Source organism: Paroedura picta, chromosome 5 (assembly GCF_049243985.1).
Source record: "Paroedura picta isolate Pp20150507F chromosome 5, Ppicta_v3.0, whole genome shotgun sequence".
In the NCBI taxonomy this organism is placed as follows: Eukaryota; Metazoa; Chordata; class Lepidosauria; order Squamata; family Gekkonidae; genus Paroedura; species Paroedura picta.
In genome coordinates, this window is record NC_135373.1 from 95,409,340 (window position 1) to 95,427,571 (window position 18,232).

At 41.2% G+C, this 18,232-nt stretch overlaps 1 protein-coding gene across 2 annotated transcripts in view; it reads left to right on the forward strand.

Moving 5' to 3' along the window:
- Positions 1-18,232, forward strand: part of NR1H4 (nuclear receptor subfamily 1 group H member 4) — a 41,281-nt gene that overhangs the window by 12,706 nt on the left and 10,343 nt on the right. For both annotated transcript variants that reach the window (XM_077339193.1, XM_077339194.1), the window contains 6 exons: positions 105-467; positions 2,966-3,106; positions 8,606-8,739; positions 9,886-9,984; positions 11,215-11,314; positions 16,431-16,577. In XM_077339193.1, coding sequence (XP_077195308.1) covers positions 105-467; positions 2,966-3,106; positions 8,606-8,739; positions 9,886-9,984; positions 11,215-11,314; positions 16,431-16,577 — 984 coding nt within the window. The remainder of the gene's footprint in view (positions 1-104; positions 468-2,965; positions 3,107-8,605; positions 8,740-9,885; positions 9,985-11,214; positions 11,315-16,430; positions 16,578-18,232) is intronic.

An 18,232-nucleotide genomic window follows, 5' to 3' on the forward strand; every position in this document is an offset into this window, starting at 1 on the left:
AAATGTTAAACAGCCTCTTAAACTAATGTTTTGGGAACAGAAAGCTGTAGCAGTATAATAAGTACATTTATAATAATAGATGTTGTTTCTTTGTTATTGTCCAGGTCTGTTTCCAGAACCAATGACTTCTCCTGAGCAATATTCTGATGCATCCCCTTATTCACAGTACAATACTGTACATTTCTCTCCAGCGCAGCCTCCAGTCTCTTCACCTCCTTTTTACTCCAGCCTTGGCTTCTGTTCCCAACAGCCTGAGGAATGGTACACACCTGTAATGTATGAACTCAGAAAAATTCCTTCTGATAACTTTTTCCTAAAGGAGCAAGAAGTAGGGGGCATGCCTGTTGCCAAGAAGCCTCGGATGGGTTCTTCCTCAGGAAGAATTAAAGGAAAAGAACTGTGTGTCGTTTGTGGGGACAAAGCTTCTGGGTACCACTATAATGCCCTGACCTGTGAAGGCTGCAAGGGTAAGACATAATTTCAAATGGCTGAAAGTAAAGCATAAGGCTACTCCTAGGTGATATTCCATGTTCCATCTAGATATCTCGGAGTAAGAGTAATTTATTACTTAACATGAATTATTCTGTTTTCCAGAAGAATGTTTTCAATTTAAATTTTGTTCAGTTGTGGATTCAGCAACTTTTGTGTTTAATTTCTCATATTGATACAATACTAAGAGATGTATTTATTTAGTTGTTCATGTGTTTATTAAAATATTTCACCAAATATTCCTGTTAAAAGGACCTAAAGCAGTTTATGAAAATGAATAATTAAACTCAGATAGAACTAAAACAATAAAACAGTATATAAACATTAATTCATCCACAAAGTAGAAAACATGGGCCTAACCCAAGTTAACCCCAAATTGCTTGAAAGATGGGCTCGTTTCCTTCAAATTCCTTCCTAAGGAACACTGCTTTGCAACACTTCCTAAAATCAACCAAGTGGCATTCCACCTACTTTAATAATTCCTGAGGCTGTTGTTGAGATCACTGATGGATTTGTGAAAGAATGTGGACTTTGTATTTTTGTATGCTTGCATTTGTTTAAGATGTTGACTGGATTACAGTTTTTAAAACTGGTGATTTTTTTTAAAAAATGGCACTGAAATATTCAGCTTTAAATCTCTCCTTCCCCTTCCTTGATTCACTCTATGGAAATGTGCTAAACTCCTAGTGAATAATGGAACAAAAAATATGTGGCGGTGAGTGAAAGCACCAAATGATTTGCATTTCAAAAGAGCTCTGTGTCAGTCAAACGTATTTCAATGGATAGTGTACATAAGACGTTTTAGAGGCAACTTCAAATGGACATAGCAAAGTGCCAGTTTTGTTGATAAAGGGTACCATTTTATTATTCTGTAACAAAAAATTGCCACAGTCAGAGGCTTACCAGAGCCAGGAATAAACTAGATGTGATTTAGGGACTGCAGTGTACAAAATTAAAGGCAATGTGGAGACCAGCTGCTGAAGATAACTATCTCCCTTGTGCCTTGCTGCTTTTGAGTTTTCTCAGAGTCCTGAACAAGTCCCCTTCTCCAGCGCTTGGCCAGGGGAAGCGTTTGCTGTCTCCCAGTAGCCACAAAGTAGTGATATCTGTTGGGGTATCTAAATAAAGAAGAGCCTCTCTGTGAATGTAGAACCAAGGTGTTTGTTATGAAGGTTGTTTACAAAACTGTAGCAGAATAATAATAGCTAGGCTTACATGTGCCTGGCTGCAGTGGCCAAACTCCCACCCCCCACCCTCAATGGCTCATGTGCAATCAACTGGGCTGCAGGAGAAATGTGGGGACAATGATATCCTGAATGCTGTGATGTAATTCCTGGGATCACCTGGAATTATCATCACAGTGTCTGTGATCCTTCCCCTCCACAGGCTCCACCCCCCAATGCTCCCATGTAAATGTACACAGGATACATGGTTAACTGACTAGCTCCTCCTCTTATTACTGCTGAGGGTGATTCTTTACTCCTATTCCTCCCTCTTTCTCTTGCTGACCGCTGCTGTTGTGCATCCTCCTCCCTCACCAACAGCTACAATCTTTAAAACAAAGACACACAGACAAAGGCAGAATGTGCACGGCTACATTTGCTTATTGAGTCACCATGCAGGGTTCCAGAATTATGGTCCAAGCTCCAGATCTTGACTCCTTATGACTCTGTCTACTAAAGGGCAAGAGCAAGACAAAGCTCTTTGCGTAAGGCCAACATGATAGAAACCAGACTCTCCTGGGATTCTTCTCTTTGGGCGTTGCATTTGCAGTCCCACAGAGTGGTGAGACCAAAGGGAACCAGAATGCGGTAACTGCATTTGGGCTCCATTAACTGGGGAGCTATATTCCATCACAGTTAAAACTGATTGCTCTCACAGCCCACTTCCACTAACAGACCAGCAATGTAATCCGAAGCAAGTACATTTGGTGACATTGCTTAGCATAAGCGACAGATATAATTGTGCATTATAGCAGCATGCGATCCTATCAGAAAGAAACGTGCATCTGTGCAGTGCTTGTATCAGTATAGTTTATGAACTTATTATGCCTAGTTATACCCCAAAGGCAGCCTGCAATTAATACAATAATGTAAGTACATTAAAATGATCCTCTGATCTGACTGTAAAATTGGCATACTTGGCTTCATCACAGACAAATCCTTATAATCAGTAAAATGTCCATATACAAATAAATAAAAAGAGGTCTGTGCAAAACTGCCTTGCATATCCTTCTGAACTCTGGAAGTCATTGTGTCCTCCTGTCCTCTTCAGGCAAACTGTTATGTAAAGTTGGGTCCATAACAGAGAAACCCAAGCATAGACTGAAGATGAACAAACACACCTAGTAAGTGATACAATAAGCAGAGACCACCTAGAGATGATATGTGGAGAGGTTGTCCCTCATATGAATGCCTTGTGGGGTTTATTTCTGAAAACAAAACCTATCCTACATATATCTCTGTTAATTCATTAGGATTCTTCAGAAGAAGCATCACCAAAAATGCAGTTTACAAGTGTAAAAATGGAGGGAACTGTGAGATGGACATGTACATGAGAAGGAAGTGTCAGGAGTGTCGTCTACAAAAGTGCAAGCAAGTGGGAATGCTGGCTGAGTGTATGTATACAGGATTACTATAACAACATAAATGAAAGGCTTTGAATGTACTGTGCAAATGTTGTGCCATATTTCTATTATGTTCCATCTGAGTTGAGAAACCTGTGTAATCTATATAATGCAGTAAATGCTCTCTACATTTGTAGAGGCTGGGGAATGATCATTATACCACACATTATGGAGTGCAGGCTGCAAGTTACAGTTCAAAATATTACCTTGGGCTTATGTAAGGGCTGGATCCAGTCAATCAAGTGGAACTTTCCTGCTTTCCCTCTCCCAGTGCAGCCCACTGATCTCCACAAAATTTTGCTCCTAGGGGATGAGGGACTTTGACGAATAAAATGGGAAGGGCATGCAGTAAGGAGTAATCAGTGAAAAATGCCAGCTTAGTCCCTTTACGGTTGTGAACTTCCAGGTGGCATCTGTAGATCTGCTATTACAACTAAATTCCAGATAACAAAGATCAGTTCTCCTGGAGAAAACAGCAGCTTTGGAGAGTGGACTTTGAAATCCCTCCCCAAACACCAGGTTCTTCAAGCTGCACTCCCAAAATCACCCAGCCCAAGGGTGCCAACCATAAACTCAGAAATCAGAAAATTGAAAATCCCAAATCTTGACATTTTACTTAGTGGACTGGAGACCTCTGCTCACTTGCCGGTAAAATGTTCATACTGAGTTGGGAGATAGTATCAACATGCTAGTTCTAAAGAAAGTAGAAAGCAGATGGTTCATGACAGAGAATGTTGAAGAGCATCTTCTTTAAAGTTTTCTTCAGTGCCCATAACCTGTTACAGACCACATTACCTTAGGGGAGCTTAAAAGATTATCTGTCTTGATAAGCGGCCGTTGCAGGAAAGTCCTTTCAAGGCCTAGAAGATTATTTTCCAAAAAATATTCAGCTATACTGTTCATTCTCCCTTGCTTTGACATACCTTTGAAGATGTACCCTATATCACTACATGCAAATCAAGGACAGTTGATACAATTTACATTTGCTAGCTAAGAACCAACTGATTTGACAGTCTTATTGGGTATTTGACCTTGGTTTTCGGTCATATTTTATACTTCAACTTTATCTTTTAACACAATACATATTTACTAATTCTGTATTATATCTTGAACTAAGCAGTTATGTACAGATTCTTGATGTCAGTTTAACTGTAGCTATGAGAGCTATAGCTAAGACTTCATTTAAAACTCCATTTCTCAACATACAGTTCTTTTTGTAAAGCTGCAGGGCTGAGACTAAAACAGCAGATTGTATTCCTTGCTGATGGTTCCAATCACCTTAGCATAACTGTGGTGTCAAACCAATTTAGGCTTATACCGGAAATTAATCTACTGTGAATTTTTAATATACTTCTATCCTCCAATCTCATGTGAGATGCTATATTAACAGTTAGGCTCCATGGAAAACAAAAGCCTCTGTCAACGTTTGAAACTCATGCAAGAATTATAATATAATTACGCTTTCATTTTCTATATTTAACAGACTACAGAGATTTTGAGATAGGCCCCATTTCCACCTAGAGTATAAATGTCCAAACAAATGTTGCCAAAGTGCTAATAAAACTCAAGGTGTTGCATGAAAATAAACTTCCGTGTGGGGTAAACCCAAGCATCTTTTCCAATAAGAGACAGAGAAATGTTCAGGACAGCAAGAGACCTAAAGCAGGAAAAAAAAATAGGTCAGTGAAAAGAATACTGACCAAGGATACTGGAAACTTTAAAATCAGCTGATCATTTTTCTCAGATTGACCTGCGAGGAACAAAGGCCAACAATAGGTGCTGCCATTTGAATCTTCCTCTGCAATGGAAACCTGTACTTTGTTACTATGAAGCTCATATAACTCATAACTTAAACATAAGCATGTCCTTCTAAAGTGCAGCAATGAGGACATTTTGCAAGCTGTTTGCCTAACAACTCTCAAACAAGGAGTGGTACTGTATACTTTTTGCAGTATTTTTCCCTTCTAAAAATAAATTCAAGGTTGGCCAGAGCAGTTAAACTTGAAGCTCCTGTTTGTAATTTGACTTTAAGAGGTATCTTTGAAATTAATTCTACCTTGGACTTTGCTTCATTTACTCATAGTATATTGTAATTATTCCTTTGGAATTTTGCTATACTGCAAAAAAGAAAGGGCAACCATATAAATATTTATGACCTTATTCATATGCTGTAGATTCTGCATCTATTTCAGATAGGGTTGACAACACTGAGTTGGGAAATTCCTGGGATTTGCAGGTAGAGCCTGGAGAGGAAAGATTTGGGGAGGTGAGGGGACCTTAGTGAAGCAAAATGCTATAGAGGCCCCCCACACACACACAGAACTGTTCTTTGCTGTCTGAAGAGCAATTGTAATTTTGGACAATCTCCAGGCCCGACCTGGAGGTTGGCAACCTTAATCTTGTTCTGGCACATTGTTCTGTAGGCATTAAAATACTGGTGGGTTTTTTGGGGGGGTCAGAGCTTGTATGTTTGATTGAAAGAATTCTATTATTTTTAAAAAATGTTCTATGTGTATTATAGGAAAGACAAGATCCCTTTTGCCTTCTGCATGTCTTGACATTGTCATTGTAATGTGTGGACAGAGAATTGAATCTGAAACTATAAAGTAGAGGTGCTGTTGATCAGAGGTCCTGTGTATATGCACTTAAGAACTTAGGTACATCTCCCTTCTACACATGAAGAAGTGGTTCTTATATGCCACTTTCCTCTACCACAGTGGTTCTCAACCTGGGGGTCAGGACCCCTTTGAGGGTTGAATGACCCTTTCACAGATCAAGCAGCTTGGCCGGAGGGGTACCATCCACACAACAGCTTGTGGGGTAGATCGAGATAGAACTTCCATCTGTCTGGAACAGCGGAAAAGAGCAAGATTGGTATGGTGGGACAAAAGGCAAAGCTGAACTGAGAAACCCTGGGGAAAAACCAATTTATATACAATCATGAACAATGGATCTTCACACCATTGGTCAGTTTTGGTTTAATTTCTGTGAAAGAACACTTGTATAATTTTATGGTTGGGGGTCACCACAACATGAGGAACTGTATTAAAGGGCCACGGCCTTAGGAAGGTTGAGAACCACTGCTCTACCAGAAGGAGTCTCAAAGCAGCTTACAATTGCCTTCCCTTTCCTCGCCACACAACAGACACCCTGTAAGGTAGGTGAGGCTGAGATAGCCCTGATATTTCTGTTCTGTCAGAACAGTTTTATCAGTGCTGTGGCAAGTCCAAAGTCACCCAACTGGTTGCATGTAGAGGAGAAGGCGCAGCTGCTAATAAGAATGGCTGTTGTTTGATACGGCAGCAGCTGTAGCCAAATAAGGCATGATGGCGGAAAGAGCCCACGCTCATTAGCATGCATGGCCAAGCAGAAGAGACCAAGCCACCAGGCACCTATTTAAGGCACCAAGTGCAGGGAGCCTGACCTCTCTGCCAGAACGCCGCTGAGTCAGCTTCCCTCCCTCCCACCCTATGTTGGTTAGTTGTTATTGTTAAAATTATACAAATTAGTTGTTCATTTAAAATGTTTGACACATTTACGGTTTAGAGGGCACAGAAAGGATCCTGTTTGCAGGGAGTCCAATGAGCTGGCAATGAGTGTAGCTGTCCTGGCTGGGAGACTAGGGGCTTGTAGCCAAGCGGCCTAGGAACCAAATGTGGTGGGCACCCCTTGCTCCTTATGCAGGTCACTTCCCACAGTGGAGAATCCAAGAGGCAAAGGACCTGCCTACCTAGCTGGGTAAGATGAAGATCCCAGGGTGCCACTGGACCCTTGGTGCAGCTGGACAGCTGTGGGTTGCAGGCTCCCTTCTTCATGCCTGGGGGGCAATCCCCTTTTTGTAGATGAATAAATAAAGCTGTGGCCATGTTAACGCCATTCCTTGGGTCTCGTCTTATTTGGGCAAAGTGCCATCCTGCAAGTCAAGTTGGGAATCAAACCCACCTTGCCAGATTAAAAGTCCACACACCTAACCACTACACCAAGCTGGCTCACATGACAATTTTTGCTGCAGAAGTACATGGTATGAATAGGTAGGCACTTGATTGTCCTATAAGATATGTAGTGGCCATCACATTGAGCAGTACTCTATTCATATTGGGTTTAAAAAAAAGAGCCCCATACTAGTGTTGAAAGACACTGCCATTTCTAGTGTTTGCATGATTATCAAAAATACGGTTTTATTTCTACAAGATATTATGTGGAACGGTTATTTTAATCCTGTAAATTTCCTCTTCTTTCAGTAACAGAGGAAGCTTCTTTTATATGGCACATAATTTTATAATATACAGGATATTAAAAACATTCACCGCTGAATTAGGCATTTTCATGATATCTTTTTCAACAATATCTAGCTTCAGAAAGATACTATTTTCTTGTTCTCTGGGCTCAAAAGTAGGGAACTCACGTGACCCTATTCTGAAAAGCCTCCTCCTATATTAATTTAAGTTGATATGATGGCTGTGACCTTGAATGAACATCTACCTGCTTCTCCATTGGTCTGCAACAGTAGGGTGTCTTTTGAAGTTAAAATAGATCTTATTTCTGGAACACTAAAGAAACACAATATTCTATATTTTAAGATCCATAATTTCTATTTCTGAATACTAAAAACATTTTTACCCCTTAATATGCATGTAGATAAGCTCTTGATCCATCAGACTTTGCTCACAGGAATGTTTATTAAAATAATGTATATTATCTTAGTTCAATAGATAGTTTATTTATGTTTTCTATCCTTTCAATCTGTTTTTACAAAACAACAACCTTCAAGTTCCAGTGTTCTGATGTAAGTATAACATATGCAGAATGATTGCAATGAATTTGCACCTCATCAGCATCATTGACCATAAAATACAGAATGAGCTTCCCGAGAACATCAGGGCCCTGACAGAGTTCTGCAGGGCCTGCAAGACAGAGGTCTTCTGCTGGGCCTTTAGTTGAGGCCAGTTCCAGACAAATGAATATACCAACTTATGAGCCTCCCTTGGCATTAAGTCAGACAGCTCCCCTTGTCCACTTTAGAGAGGGAAACCAGTACCAATGTCATCAATTCTTTGGTTTTTTAAACTGCTTTTAATACTTATAAATTTGATAAATACATACATACACACACACACACACACACATACATGCCCTGAATATTCACACCGTTTTATTGCCCTATTACAATGCAATCATAAATTATACTTTTGAATTCAAATGCACTGCAACAGCATCCTCAAGTCTACACTGTTCCAACTTACTCTCAGGAAAGTGCTGTTAGGATTACAAATTACAAACATTCCCAAACGCCATTTGGCTCAGGCAATCAACAATAGTTCTTTGCATATGACCAACATTCTACTTTTTGTTCTATAACTAAAAAGTACGTGGATAAGCAGAGATATATTAGATTGCATGTGAATAGATCTTTGTTGCTCATCTGTGTCACCCAGATGGTGAAGTGTCATGGGTACAAATTCTGTTTGTTCATTATATGCAAAATTTCAGGTTTATTAACCGAAATACAGTGCAAGTCAAAACGGTTAAGAAAAACTATACCACAAGTTCCAGACCAGACAATCAGCGAAGATAATGAAGTACCTGATTTTAAGCAAGTCTCATCTACAACCAAATTCTACAGGGTAATAAAATTATTGTAATATCTTGTGTACTGTATCTTTGTGTAATCTGATACTCTGTTGAACAGAGAAGACTATATGACAATAAATACACGTTAGTAACTTCCAGGATTTTTATACATGTTACTGAATTTGTAATCTTTCATGCAGACGGACAGATATGCTGTTTGACAGACGGTGTTTAAAGTGTTGTCTCTGTGTATATCACAGTTCTGTGAGCTCTGATTTATGAGTATGTGATTTGCATAGCCTACATGGATATGGCAAAGAGATCCTGTAAATGGCTCTCAGCTGAAATATGTTTATAAAAGAATAACATAATCAATATGTTAAGTCTTTGTGATACCATTGTGGAGCTATTGTAACCTTAGCCCGTCCTAAGCATTAATTTACTGTTAGCTTTTTAATTGTATCAATAGATGTTTTTAAGGTTTTTTCCCCATCATATTACCAAATATTGGTTAATATGAACTAGTGCTAAGGCTTTGGGAAGGCAGATGTAGTCAGGGCCAATCCATGTAGTGCATGTAGCATGGCTGTGCACTTCCAGGTACCCCATGCTGTGTCCCCTCCATGCAACAGGGCTGTAGCCTCTCTCCTCCCCCCCTTTCCCTCTTTAGGGACACCCAGAGTGAAACCCCTTTCCATTGTGGTATCCCCTCTGCCCCTAGTCTGGCTACTGCCACTGCAATTGTACTCTGCTAGGGCCCTGCAAATCCTTAAACTGACTCTGGTGCTAAGGGCCCTCCAAATCAATCCATTAATAAACCTTTAATGGCACGAAGGCCCCGCAAATCCTTAAACCATTCCTGGGTGTAGTATAAATGATCTGGATACTTTGTAAAATGAATGTATGCCAAAAATATTATATGGTAGTCTAGATTTTGTTTTATTTTATGAGATGTTTTATTGTGAACCGCTGCAAGCCAGTTTACTGAGAGCAGTGGTATAAAAATTCATAAATATATAAATATATAAATAAATAATATCTTTGTCAGGTTTGCATATATATATAAAGTGAGAGAGAGAGAGAGACTATGAGGGAAACTGCTTCTATTGTTCAGAACAAACAATACCTAAATAAGACGTATGAGCTTAAGGTTTTATCCATTTACTGAAGCTTATGGTTAATTTTTATTGCCAGTATAGGAGAAAATAGAATTAACCCCAGAACAGCAAAACCTTCTTCAGTATATCATGGATTCATATGATAAACAAAGAATTCCTCCTGAGGTTTCTAAAAAACTTGTAAGTATACAATTTAATACAACAGTTACCTAGGTATTTCAGAATTCACTTTTCCCCCTCTACTTTTCTGGTTTGTGTTCACCATAGACCATGGAACGGACTCATTGGGTTGCTGTACTTTGCTTTTGCATGGTCACACATTTTTACCTTATCTATACATGTATAATTTTTGCGTTAACATTACATCAGAGAACAAACCCGAGCACTGCAAGTTGGTTAGGAGAAAGTATAATTAAATAAAACATGGATAATTCCCCAAAGGCATAAATTCAATAAGCCATTTGCTCAAAACATCCTTTAGTTTTTGACAACATACCAGGAGGAGCAGAAGGCCTGTGGTTGGTGTGCCTGAAGTAGCAAAAGATTGCACACCTTGTGCTCCATAGACGGTAGGATTGAGCCGCTTACCTTCTCTTCTTAAAGATGAGTGAAAACTAGTGGCTCTGGAGGAATGCCTCTCTGAATACGTTCCCCGGAGAGCTCCTCAATCAAGCAGTGTCAATCAGCTAAGGATCCCTGGCCCAAAGGAAGTTCATCTGGCCTCCTGCCTGGTAGAATTGAGCTTCTAGGAAAGACCAGGGCCCTGTCGGAACCCTCCAAGTTCTGCAGGGCCTGCAAAACATAGCTCTTCCACTGGGCCTCTGGTTGAGGCCACTGGGACAATAGCAACAATTATGTCCAAATCTTGTGCCTCCCTCCCACCCCCTCTGCCCTCCTTTCCTCTTTCAATTCCTTCTTATTCTAACATCTGGCTGGATATGAATTATTATAGATTTTTGGCTGATGCAACAGTGATTAATTGTGGCTTTTAAAATTCTTAAATTTTATATGTGTTAATTGGTTTTTTGAGTTTTTATTGGTTTTATTGGTTTTACTGAGTTTTTAGATTGTATAAAAAGCCCCGAGATTATGTGTCCGAGAGGGGTGGTATATAAATACCTAAATAAATAAATACATATATTTCCATCTGCTTTAAAATATTTTAAAATTGCTATCTCCCCTGCCATTTTTTCTCTTTTTCTCTTTCTCATTTTTTTCTCTTTTCTGATGTCTGAATGATTAATTTTCTTGTGCTTTCATAGTCTCTTATCATATCATGACCCTCAGCTGAATATTGGGTCATTCAGTTTGATACTTTTTCAAGCACCCACAGAGCAAGCAGTGGTCTACTACAACTGTTCCTACCACTATTACAGCTAACGATAATAATAATTTTGTTTTAATGCTCAGTTACAAGAGGAATTCAGTGCTGAAGAAAATTTTCTGGTCTTAACAGAAATGGCCACCAGTCATGTACAGGTCCTTGTGGAATTTACTAAAAGGTTACCAGGTATGATGTGATAAATACACTTAACCACCTATATTTTAGAGAGGCTAACAGCTGTGTGTTTTTATAAGAAGAAGAACCCTGCTGGATCAGACCAATGATCCATCTAGTCCAGGATCCTGTGTCATACAGTGGCCAATCTGTTTCTCTGGAGAGGTAGCAACAGAGCGTAGAGGCTGAGGTCTTCCCCTGTAGTTGCCTCATTTACTGCCTCTGAATATGAACGTTCCTTTTAATCACCAATTCCCTTTAGTTACAATGGCAAATAGCTACTGATAGACCTATCCTTCCTCCCTGAATCTGTCTAATCCCTTTTTAAAGCTGTCTATGCCTGTGGTAAACGGTAATGACTGGGGAAGGCACTGGCAAATCACCCCGTATTGAGTCTGCCATGAAAACGCTAGAGGGCATCACCCCAAGGGTCAGACATGACTTGGTGCTTGCACAGGGGATACCTTTACCTTTTTATACCTGTGGACACATCACTACATCCATTGGCAACAAACTCCATATTTTAATCACTTGCTGTGTAAAGAAGCATTCCTTTGGTCCATCCTGAATCTGCTGCTCATCAGCTTCATTGAATGCCTTCCAGTTCTAGTATGTCAATTTTATGTTAATTTTAATTCTATGTCAATTTTAATATGTTGTAAAATCACCCTGAGCCTTATAGGAAGGGGCTGTTAATAAATCCCATAATAATTATATTAAGAAGTTGGGAAAGAGTAAAAAAGTTATATTGATATGCCTTTACCAGCCAAAAGGGAGCAGGGACCAAATTTAGAACCAAACTAGATGTAATTATTTGCCTGAGTTTTCTATGCCAACTTGCAGCCATATGGCAGCTGCAAGTTCTGCTGACAAATCCTGTGCGCAAATCATATATAGGTATGATTGGGACCATGGCATGGGGAGAGTGGAGCTCCTGCCTTCCCCCTGAACATTTTTGGCAGTCAAATGATTGTGATGCCAAGAGGTTGGTGTTATTCACCTTGTCAGGAAGTTGAAAGTACATGTGAAGCATCCTAAAGTACATGTGAAGCACATGTTTTTCATAGACTCCAGGTCATTTTGGCTGCCAAAAACAGCATGAGAAGGGGAGACAGGAGCCCCTCTCTTCCCATACCCCCATACCATGGTCCTGGCCACAATCAGGCCAATCTGTGCTCTTTTTCACAGGAATTGCCAGTAGGACTTGCAGCTGCAGTTTGGTTGCAAGCTAAAAGCAATGTTTAGTTTGGCTCTCAAGGACTGAAGTTTTACTCAAGATCACACAATCCTTTATACATACATTGCAGGAAAAGGATACTGGCTTTATTAACATTCAAGTGGCTGTTTACTTTTAATTTATTCATGATTGAAAATAATTGGGAGATATGTTTTTTCTCTTCAGGATGTTTTCTTTAGAATTAGCTTCACTAGACTTATATAAGAGCCTCTCGTGGCAGAGAGTGTTAAGGCAGCAGACATGCTGTCTGAAGCTGTCTGCTCATGAGGCTGGGAGTTTAATCCCAGCAGCCGGCTCAAGGTTAACTCAGCCTTCCATCCTTCCGAAGTCGGTGAAATGAGTACCCAGCTTACTGGGGGGTAAACGATAATGACTGGGGAAGGCACTGGCAAGGCCACCCTGTATTGAGTCTGCCAAGAAAACACTAGAGGGCATCACCCCAAGGGTCAGACATGACTCGGTGCTTGCACAGGGGATACCTTTAGACTTATACTCTTATGTGACAAATAAATGTAAGAACTTTCTCACAATAGGTCTCATTCTGCATGTAGGCTGCAAAAAGTAATGTTCCAGCCATGGGCAGCCTGGCCATTGAAGTTACAGGAAAATTTCCTAGTGGACCACTGGAGGCCAGGGGCAAGTATATTAAAGATCTAGTGCCAGAGCCTCTGCCAGAGCCTCAGAGGCCACTTGGCTCAGACCCTTCATCGCTAATGGTCAGACCCTCCATTACTATTGGTCATTGGTGTCAGTTCATCAATAGTCTTTTCCAGTTCTGCTGCCAGTTTTCAAGAGGAAGCAATAGGTGAGATAAAGGCGATTAAACTAAGGACCTTCTGTACAGTGACTTTGACTTCTTCAATACTGAATCACAGAAAGCTCCCCTGAAAATTAGGACCAGCCTTTTACTTCAGCAGTGGAATCTAAGAGCCCTTTTAAACATCCAGTAATAACATATTTCCTGTTTGGAGGTTAACTGACTCTTGTGACATCATAACATAATACATTCTGTGTTACATATATCCAGATGGGTTGGTTTCTGTAGACCAGCCAGCCACAATATATTTGAGTCTGTTCCCTCCAGTTGTTTTAAAAATTATAGAGGTAAACTATAACCCATGGACTGCAGCTATCTATTTTCTTCTGTGATCACCCAGAAAGGCACAGAAAGATGTAATCATTGGAAAGTGTCCCCTGTGCTACCTTTCAAACAATAAACAATTGTATAATAAACCTACAGATCACTGTGTAAACGCATGTTCTCTCAACCACATGATTTCTATTTTAATATAGTTTTATATCCAAGCCCTTTCCATGATTCCCATTTCTTTCTTTCATGTGAGTAAAAGAGAAAACAATTGGAGAGTGGAGCCGGTAGGCAAATGTAAGAGCTGGAAAGTGTGCAATTGAGTGCTGAAAGATGATAATGCAACCAGCGCTCCATTAACACTGAAGCAGGAATTTAATTTGTAATATGCTAATCAAGTTGAAAGTAATCATCTTGTGATATGAAATGAGATTACAAGCACATGCACGTGTGACATGCTTGAATGGATTCATGCCTGGCAGCTTGAGAAAGGAAACAAACACACATACTTCTGATTGAGTCACCTGGACATGTGCCAAATCTGCAAATGCATCCATTTTTATTTATATAAAATATCTATATCCTGTTCTTCTCCCTATCAATGGGATTGGACTGGACTGTCTTTGCTTGCTGCCTCTGTATTATCTGATAAAGTAAGCTTTATCAGAGCCAGTTTGGTGTAGTGGTTAGGAATGCGAACTTCTAATCTGGCATGCCGGATTCGATTCTGCACTCCCCCACATGCAGACAGCTGGGTGACCTTGGGCTCACTGCAGCGCTGATAAAACTGTTCTGACCGAGCAGTAATAGCAGGGCTCTCTCAGCCTCACCCACCTCACAGGGTTGTGGTGAGAGGAAAGGGAAGGCAACTGTAAGACGTTTTGAGCCTCCTTCAGGTAGAGAAAAGCAGCATATAAAAACCAACTCTTCTTCTTGCAAAAAGCTTATACCTGGGACCAGGATCCAGGAGACAGCCTTGCAGTGGCTGATCTTTCTCTGGAACCCCCACAGAGGGCTGCAGTGGAGAGGATCAATTGCATGCTTACCATCTTCTTTGTGGGGTTCCACAAGGTGTGATACTCTCATTATTCAACATCTTTATGTCTCCTCTGGCCCAGCTAGTCCAGAGCTCTGAGTTGGGCTGTGATCAGTACGCTGATAACACCCAACTCTACCTCTTGATGGACGACCGTCCCAACTCCTCGTCCCGGAAACATTAGCCAGTTGTTTAGAAGCAGTGACTCAGGCATAGCCAGTTCAAACCCCTCCAAGACAAAGGTGCTGTGGTTTGGTAGGAGAGGACCAGACCAGGAAGCCTATTTTCCCATCCTGGGCAGAGTCTGCACTTACTTTGTTTATTCCATTGTCAATCCTGTTGAATTCAGATTGATTTGAACTCGAGTCTTCCTCTCCCCCCTCCCCATTGAAACTGGAAAGTGTTCTGCACGTGGTTAGGGAGGCTCAGAAGAGTGGGGGGAGGCAAATGGAGACTCTTTCTTTGTTTTCTTGAAGGGGGGAGAGAATCAAAGAAGTCAGAGGAGGAAGGAGAAAATCCTTTCTTTTCTTGAAGGGGGGGGGGAGGATTGAAGAAGACAGAACAAAAATCCAAGACGGACAGAAGTTGAGAGAAATTAGGGGCTTCTCCTTTAAGGCAAGTTTGTCACATGACCACCTGTGGCCAATCATGGGTCCTCTACCACGGAGGAGAGCCCAGTTTCAGAACAGCCTTTAAATATTGAGGGTTAAAAGCGCTCTAAGATATCGCAGAATAAAGGTAGGGTCACTCCGGATCAATCCTTCTTGCTGCAGAAGGAAAATTTAAATCGCCCAAAATCCAAATGGAAATCGCATTCTGTGTAGAGGGCAGGGACTGAATTGATTGGAATAAAACCTTTGTGCAGTTTACACCCTGGATGGAGTGCAATTGAAGATCTTGCCCTCAGCCAGGAATTTGGATGTGACCTTTGATGCCTCCCTCTCCATGGAGGCACAAGTCACCAGAGTAGCCCAGCTGGCATTCTTGAATTTATGCCAACCGAAGCTACCAGCACCCAACTGTTCCAAGAACAACTGGCCAAAGTGATCCATGTGACGGTAATCTCCATACCAAATTTCTGTAACTCACTTTATGTGACCCTTCACTTGTCCTTGACCCAGAAATTGCAGCTGGTACAAAATGCAGCAGCTAGGGTTCTCAGTAGAACATCTTGGAGAGCCCACATCCAGCCAGTGGTTACCAGTTGCTTACCCACATCCAGCTCCATTGGTTACCAGTTGCTTACCAGATCAGGTTCAAGGTTTTGGTGCTGACCTTCCAGGCCATTTCTGGTCTGGGCCCAATGTATTTGAAGGACTGTTTAACTCCCTGTGTACCATGCGGGTCGTTACACTGTAGGTTCAAATATGTTGAAGATCCCTGGCTCATGTGAAGTATGCCTGGCCACTACCAGGGCCAGGGCCTTTTCAGTCTTGGCCCCTACCTGGTAGAATGAGCTCCTGGAAGAGTTGAGGGCCCTGACAGGCTTGGTTCCACAGGGCCTACAAGATGGAGCCCTTCTACCAGGTGTTTGGTTGAGGCCAGGTTGAGAAAGATCTATAGCCCCTCCTCCAAAGTTCCAACATAGGACACCTTCCCTGGATGTATGGAAGACAGGAAGTAGGCTTAGTGTGAGGTGTGAGGGGGGGGAGAGAATTAAATGGAGATTATTTTAATGTTAGTGTTTATTTATTACTGTATTTTATTTGTTCTTCTTCTGTGGTAAAAACTGCTGGGTGGGAAAAGTGACAATTTCATTTTATTCCAGGTTTTCAGACACTTGACCATGAGGATCAGATTGCTTTGCTAAAGGGTTCAGCAGTGGAAGCCATGTTCCTTCGGTCAGCTGAGATCTTTAACAGAAAACTTCCTGTAGGGCATGTTGATCTCCTAGAAGAAAGAATTCGTAATAGTGGTACGTACCATAGATAACTAGCAGAAGGAACATCACTAGTTCTTGAAATGCCAAGCAAAAATGCACATTACATGAATGACACTTCTAAGTTTTCAGCAGCAATTCAGTCAGTCAGCCTTGAGTTCAAAGGTTTAATCATAAAAATAAGAAGATCTAATCATAAAAATATAGGCTTTGTGAATAAAAATACTTAATTATAACCCTTTATATTTGTTCAAAGACCAACATAAATGAATTAGGGCAGTGAAACATGCTTCCATCACAATAATCCATCTCACCTACTCCATTTATTATAAATGTTGTAACAGCAATAGTACAAGGTTTACCAGTCAGTAATGGGGACATATGAGAAAGGAATTCTGCTTCTGAGCAAAAGGGCTCTGCAGATCATGTTTCCAAAGAAGCATTCTTTATAGATTTGGCTTCATAATCTTTTAGGTTCCTGCTTCACATGATTAATGATTAATCATCGTATAACACTTTTCTGTGCATAAAATCATCACTAAATATAATAAAAGACAAGTTGAAAACTCCCTCCCTATCTAATTGGCCCTCTCTGAAGGGTGTGCTGCAGAGAGAGAGAGAGAGAGAGAGAGAGAGAGAGAGAGAGAGAGAGAGAGAGAGAGAGAGAGAGAGTCATGGCCCCTGCCCTGGACATGTTTACTCATGAATAGGTCATGGTCCTCAGCCAAGAATGGCCCACCCTGGTAGTTTGGCCCCAATCAGAAGGAAGCTATCAGCCAGGAAAGACTAATAAGGAATCAGATCTCTGCCTCAAACTTCCTGCCAGTTTCAAAAGTTTGCTGGATGGAAGAGGCGCTGGCCTCAGAGCATGCCTTGCTGCTAGTAAGTTGCCCTGGCCTCCTGGCCTCATTCAACTTGGAGGACTTGGGGGAAGAACTAGCCACCTCCTGGTGCATCCTCTGATGGGGGATGTGTGGGGCCCCCAGAAATGCCCCCTTGCTGGTCCTCTGGGACCCAGGGCAGCTTGGTTTTGCTGCAATTTTTACAAGACCATTACAACAAACCAATTTTGAGACCAATGGCATGGAAGATGGGGAAACTGTAGGCAGGACACAGAAATACCATGAGGCCTTGTGGAGGAGAGAGATGCTGTTTCCCAGTAGCACCTTCCAAGCAGAAGAAAAGTTGGTTGGGAGAAGAAATGTGAAGGAGAAAATAGAACAGGGACAATGAGGGACAAAGGTTCCTAGGTCCTCCCTGGCTGCTGGTGGGGGGGCGGGGGTGGGGGCGTGGGCAAGGTTACCACCTCCAGCCTGGGAAACTATTGGAGATTTGGGGGTGGAGCCAGGGGAGGACAGGGACCACAATGAGATACAATACCATGGAGCCTGCCTCCAATGTACCCATTTTCTCCAGGGGAACTAATTTTTATAGTCTGGGGATCAGCTGTAATTCCAGGGGATCCCCAGATCCCAACAAGAGGCTGGCATCCCTAAGAAGGACAGAAAACCTGGTCTTAAGAATCCTCCCTTATGTTGTCCCCTTGCTTGCATTTAACTACCAAACTACTGTACAATATACTTCCTTTGTTATTTAAACATAATGCAGATGACTCACATTCTTTGTTACATTTTCGCTCTCCTGTGTGTATTCTTAATTTTTCATTCCCTTTCAATCTAGCTGGCTTAATT